This window comes from Lampris incognitus, chromosome 19, assembly GCF_029633865.1.
Source record: "Lampris incognitus isolate fLamInc1 chromosome 19, fLamInc1.hap2, whole genome shotgun sequence".
Taxonomy (NCBI): domain Eukaryota; kingdom Metazoa; phylum Chordata; class Actinopteri; order Lampriformes; family Lampridae; genus Lampris; species Lampris incognitus.
The window spans coordinates 26,458,886-26,465,148 of NC_079229.1; the positions used below are offsets into that span (position 1 = coordinate 26,458,886).

At 48.6% G+C, this 6,263-nt stretch overlaps 1 protein-coding gene across 1 annotated transcript; it reads right to left on the reverse strand.

Annotated features, from left to right (window-relative positions):
• Positions 1 to 300: 300 nt before the first annotated feature.
• myca (MYC proto-oncogene, bHLH transcription factor a) lies at positions 301 to 3,038 on the reverse strand. The gene is made up of 3 exons (XM_056299601.1): positions 2,815 to 3,038; positions 1,757 to 2,407; positions 301 to 1,321 (listed from the first exon to the last, which is right to left on the reverse strand). Exons 2-3 carry the CDS (start codon positions 2,385 to 2,387, stop codon positions 708 to 710), a joined length of 1,245 nt encoding a protein of 414 aa, XP_056155576.1. The 5' UTR covers positions 2,388 to 2,407; positions 2,815 to 3,038; the 3' UTR covers positions 301 to 707.
• Positions 3,039 to 6,263: the final 3,225 nt, after the last annotated feature.

Here is a 6,263-nt window from a genome sequence, read left to right on the forward strand (position 1 = left end):
CAGGTCGATGACCACGTATGCTACTCATTTACTTCTTAAATGGGACTACCTTCCCTCATATACACAGTGGCAACCCTACCCTACCCCACCCTCAGCGCCGCTGGAGGAGCACCTTTTGCAGAGGGCTTTGCACAATTGTGCACGAGAAAGCACTGAGCTCTTGCTGGGTTGGGTCTTATGCAAAGTAACCCAATTAAGATGAGTGAAACTGGAGGTGGGCTTTGCCCCCACGGTGAAACTACCATCTGATGTGAAGTGTTGTGCAATGCAAGACAAAGAGAAATATGGTCGAGAAGAAACATCTTTATATTTCAAAGGAAACCTGGGACAAAAATGGAAAACCGAACACTTAAAACATCCGTGTCTGATATTCCAGACAAAAATTGAGATCCAAAAATACATCTCTTTGGAAATATTATATACAAAACGTAAAAATTTATATTTTAGGTTTGGGGGCCCTTAACTTGGTACACCCCATTTTTTTCTTTTTTTTTTAATATTTTATTAATAAAAATAAACTTTAAATATTTAATCCACCCATAAGTTCAATTGAGGCAGTTTTAACATTGAAAAAAAAAATCAAAAAAACAGGACTCCAAGGATCTTTTGCATTTGCATGCAATAACTGTACACATGAAACCAAAAAAAAAAAAAACTTGCATAAAAAACATGAAGGCCAGAACAAAAAGTCTTTCAATTCAATGGATTCAAACGCGAGAGCTCTGCAACTGTGCAAGCCTCTGTCTTAGAAGTTCACTTTTCCTCCTCAGCTGCTCTTTCAGCGACAGTAGTCTCTGCTCGTCCGTCTGCATGCTGTAAATGCACTCCGTCGCCTTCTTCAGGATGACCACCTTGGCCGCCTTCTCGTTGTTGGCCACCTCCGGGATCTCGTCCCGCAGGGCGAAGAAGCTCAACTTGAGCTCGTTCCGCCTCTGACGCTCCAGCACGTTGTGAGTCCTTCTCTTGTCGTAGTCCTCCGTATCCGACGTCCGGGGGCTGGAACACCTGCGGTTGCTGCTGATCTGTTTGAGGACCCTGCTGTGGCTGCCGCTGCCCTCCAGCTTCAGCCTCTTGACAGCCGGCTGCTCCTGCATCGTGGATGGGTGGGCGGCGTAATTGTGTTGGTGGGTGGAGACGTGGCACCTCTTCAACACGAGGGGGCTGGGATGCCTGGTCTCTGACGAGCTGGAGTCGCACCGCTTCACAGACTGCCTCTTCTCCACGGTGACCACATCTATCTCCTCTTCCTCTTCTTCGTCTTCTTCCTCCTCCTCCTCCTCCTCCTCTTCTTCGTCGTCCTCATCCCCTTCCTCATCTTCTTCTGAAATGAGATTTGAACAGCAGAAATGGTAAATATTCACATTCCCCCTTCAGCATCAAGGTTACAAGCCATTCTCGATACAAGCAACGTCAGAGTGGGAGGGGTGGTGAGGGGGGGAGGAAATCTCAGCATACTATTTTCCACCACCCCCCTCCTCCTCCTCCACCACATCAGCTGATGCTTTTACTGCAGCCCCCCCCTCCAGAAAAAACAGACTCACATTACAATGTAGCCTGGATGCGACCATGATACTACTACTACCACATCTAGCCTCGCTCCTAGATGGCAAAACATTTGAGGTCAAAGCAGATGCAAATAAATGAATAAATAAAAAAATAAAAAAATTGGATATTGAAATAATTGCCATCTAGCGCACCACCCTGAGAACACTGTGCTGCTCCATGGGTGCAAGTATAGAAAGCATAGTCAGCATACCTGAGTCACTACAACTGCTGCTGCCGCTGCTGTTTGGTGGGGTGTCCAGGGACAGATCCTTAGGTGGCACCATCGCCGACTTGGGCGTCTCGGCTATCGGGTACGGGAAGACCACGGAGGGGTCGATGCACTCGGACGCGGAGGTGTTGAGATCCTGCAGGTAGTTGGTGTTGAGCCGCCCGGTCGCACACTCCGCGCTGTCGCCCACAGCCGTCTCCTTCCTCGCGGCGTGGAGCGAGGCGAGCCTCTCAGACACCACTTTCTCCAACTTGGCCGCGGCCGAGAACCCGCTCCACATGCAGTCCTGGATGATGATGGACTTGAGGAAGGTCTGCGAGTAGTCCGCATCGCAGATGATGCTCTGGTTGACCACGTCGTCCCCGAGAAACTCGGTCACCATCTCCAGTTGGTCGGCAGTCGAGGGGAAGAGGCTAGACAGCGACGGTCGTCTGCTGGGCGAGAGGGGAGGGGTGGGGAGCAACTCGAATTTCTTCCAGATGTCTTCGCTCGGTGCCGGAGGCTGGAGCTGCTGCTGATGATAAAAATCCTCTTCGTTGTCATAGAAATATGGCTGGAGGGAGTCGTACTCGTAGTCGTAGTTTTTACTCGCTAAAACCGAATGCTGCGGCATGGTGCCTCTTTATCTTGGAGCTGATCGAGGGAGGAAGGAAGGAAGGGGGGAATGAAATGAGATGATTAAGTTAAGTCGACTCGGTAAAACCTCACCAGTTCTGTAAGACAACAGATGCAGCATTGCTGTCTGCACGACTAAGTAGCCTACAAACGCGCGCGCACACACACACACACACACACACACACACACAAATCACATGGCAATCCAAAACATCGACCTTGCACGCTCACATTGCATGCGCCGGTGCTGCAAGCCAAGCAGGTACCGACTCCTAAAGTTCCTTGCGAAACCTGATGGCGAGGAGGTGCAAGGGCTGACCTCTTGCTCGAGCACGAAACCTTAAATTAAAATGCCCCCCCCTCCCCTCTCCTCTACAAGCCGGTGCGGTGATTAAACGCGTAAGCTTCCGTACAGCCCTCCTTACCTTGTTCAATTGTTGACACTCGAGTTCACCCAGAGAAGCCGGAATGAAACGGACCCCGGAAAAAAAAAGCGGAAAAAGGCAACAGTAGTCCAGCACGATAACCATTAATTCCTGCGAGGATGCGAGAGACGCCGCGACCTTGCGATTAGTTTCGGTCGGACTGGCAGAGCAAGAAGCGTGCATGAAGTTCAGACGCGGGAGCCGCAGCCGGGCGGGGATGTAGCGCAGGCCGTCATTAACTGCACGAGAATCACAGCTGAGTATTCCGTGGGGTTCAATAAAAGGGTTGTTTTACACTCCGACCGTAGTATCCTTCCGCGCAAATTTTCCCGCTTCACACTCGTGAGCTCTTCCCCCCCCCCCACTACAAGTTTAAGAAATAAACACAACTGGCTTTTTGGGGGCGTGAAGGTGTGGGGGGGATAATCACGTTTACACGCAACAAAGCGAACGAGGATTTTACTAAATGTTTTCGTCGTGGGCTATTTTTTCGGCCGCCCCCACCTCCTCCCTCCCTTCGGGGGAAGCTCTATTTGTTGTGGAAGGACACAGAAAATGGGCGGGGCTTGAGTAGAGTAGCGTATTCCGTCCATTGACAAGAGGCACTCCAGTAATGAAACGTTTGTGTGTAGTAGTGCCTCCCCTCCGATGTAAGTTATTTTTAAAATATTGTCGCTATTAAAGGACTCTGAATCACCAGGCCCCGAGGTACCTTAGCCGCCGAGTCTAGCGGCCCTCCTGGATGTTGTAACGTAAGAAGCCAACTAGGTTAGCGGCGACTGTCATGTTTGCCGGAGCCCAGTTGGTTATTTGAAAGATCGCCCGCTGTCCGCAGTAAACAACGCGACGCTTCACGCGTGTGCAGAACGGAGCGGTGCCCCCTTCCACGCGAGCCAGAAATTAAGAGTGCGTGGTAAAAATGAAGCAGAGCGCCCGATTTCAGTGGCATTCAGTGCGGAAACGCTGCCGTGGGCAAGCTGCAGACGCACAGCTCTCTTGATCGACAGGTAAAGTCATCTACAGAATAGCGTGACACCAATCAATACATCAAACTAATCAATACATCAAACTAATCAAGACAACCGGGGGGGGGGGAGGGGGATTCAAGCTGCAAATGAAATCAATTAACAATTGTCTGGCGTGAATAGGTTTACTGGGCGTTCTACTCGTCTTGTTGTTTAGCTGATTAATTTGCATTGGGCACTAATGGACTTTAAAAAAAAATCTGATTAAATTAACGACGGCGTTTACTGCATTCCTGCAACACTCCGTCCATGCAAAAAGTGCGCGGAGATGTAACGGGCTTAGAGCGCCCTCTGCTGCACGCATCGCCGTAGAGCAATCACACCCCTGCAAACCGGCCACGATCAATTAGAGATTACATGCAATACTTTACAAAAGCCCCGACACAACTGCTGTTTGAAATGCGGAAATACAACCACGTCGCTAAGTGGTGGGGCTAAATTAAAAGCAGATCAACGCAGCTGTTTCAGCTGCATTGATTTACAAAAAGCTTGAGAATATGACGTGTGTCCCCCCCCCCCACCCCAACGCCACCAAAAAGAGACGGGGCAGATTAATAATCGTGATTAGTGACACCTTTCCATAGCCTTAATCCACCCCCCCCCTTTAGGTTGGCGTATGCATTGCACGTACTGTGAAAGTGTAACTACGTGTTATTTGTGTTCAGATCGGTGGGACCGATACATGTGGAGTCGCCAGACGCTTCTTTTCACCTGACCGTGAGGAGTTTCGCCAGGGGGACGTTGCGCGCGGGAGGATCACGCGATTCCCCCCAGTCCCCCCGCCCCGCCCCAACAAGCGCCCCGACCGACCAGAGGAGGCGCTAGTCCAGCGACCAGGACACATACGTTGTTAATCCACGTACGTACATGTGTGTTGTAGTTATATTGGGAGTGCCCTGTGATTTTTGCTCTCGTCTAGGTGTCCAGGCTGTAATGCTGCTACTCTTTGCGTCTACTGGTGAGGTTTACCGAGTGGATAAATTTCTCTGTCCCGTCCCATCTTCTCTTAAATGAGCTCCTCGATAAGGAAGCGGCCACATATATATTTTTTTACGTCTCATTTCAGTTTGTCCCTCAGGGCACAGGGTCAGCCGGATGCTGCGTTGCTCTTCCCGCAATACGAGAGGAGCTGAGTGGCTTGATCTCCGGGATGTTGATGACTTTGGCCACAAGGGGGAGGGGTCAACCTTGGACCCTCTGGTGGTTTAGGGATGACCTTACTAACCCCTAAACCACCCTGCCGCCCAGAAATTAGAGGCTCCACTTTTACCCTGATGAGCCCTTTTTTGTCAGTTCAAAGCAAAGAAAGGACGTTCAGGGGGCTACAGGCGCTGCACAGGTGATAAGAAAGATGACAAGTCAGCCAGGGTGGATAAAATAGTCGCTCGGAAAAAAGGTTTTCATGCAAATAAACGATTAGTCTTATTTACGTTCGTCTTGTTTAGTCTACACTGCCACACAGGGAAAATCACTATTTCATCCTTATACAGTGGATTATATTTAGCCTTATCTGATGAGAGGGTCTAAGGACAGGACGTTGTGTTGCCGTAAAGCCCACTGAGGCAAATTTGTAATTTGTGATATTGGGCTATACAAGTAAAACTGACTTGGCTTGACTTGACTTTCTGAACCACACGCTTCTCTTACAGGTTTCCTTGTGTTGTTGGCATCCAGACTAACCAGGACCCTTCTTACTGGGAATTTAGGGGTTAAATGGAGATACACCACTCGCATGGAAATTGTGATTTACTCATCACTGCAACATGCTTTTGTAGGCCTATATCGTGCACCGTTTATTTGCACTGAGGTCCTGTATGTCACTGTAATAGCTGTCGGTAATTCTAGTCAAACATCATGCAAACATGTTTATAGGTTACAGTGATGCATACCATGTTTTGGAAGTCTTTATGTCAGTACCATCTACACTTTCCAGTTCCATGAGGGGGTATGTTGGTGCTTCAAAGCATCATAGTTCTGGGTTCTATCTTGGTCCCTCTGTGTGGAGTTTGCATGTTGTCCGCATGTTCTGTGGGTTTCCTTCCATTGTTCAAAGAAATGCATAGATGAATTGAAGACTCAAAGGAAAAAGTGGACTACAAACAGGTCTCCAATCCAAAATGCACATGTAATATAAATATAATCGCATGATAAATAATATGATGGCATAAAAAAAACACCTTACAATCTATACCTGTATAGAGGAAGATGGGACAAGAGGTGGTTGGCTCAGCAGAGTGCAATAAACACTCACTCACTCAAGACATATAAAAGCCTATCTACAATACCTATATATCACTACATATTAAAAACCATCATCATCATCATTACACTGTGTGCACTCCAGCAGAATGAGATTCATTATGGTTGTGGGAGTGATGTAAGGCACAGCCTGCAAGTGGATAGTTATTTATACTGGGGTTGTGT

Coding starts and splice junctions, on each gene's coding strand:
- myca (XM_056299601.1), bottom strand. CDS start 2,387: ATGCCGCAGCATTCGGTTTTAGCGAGTAAAAACTACGACTACGAGTAC. Junction 1,322..1,756: donor CAGCAGTTGTAGTGACTCAG/GTATGCTGACTA, acceptor ATCTCATTTCAG/AAGAAGATGAGGAAGGGGAT.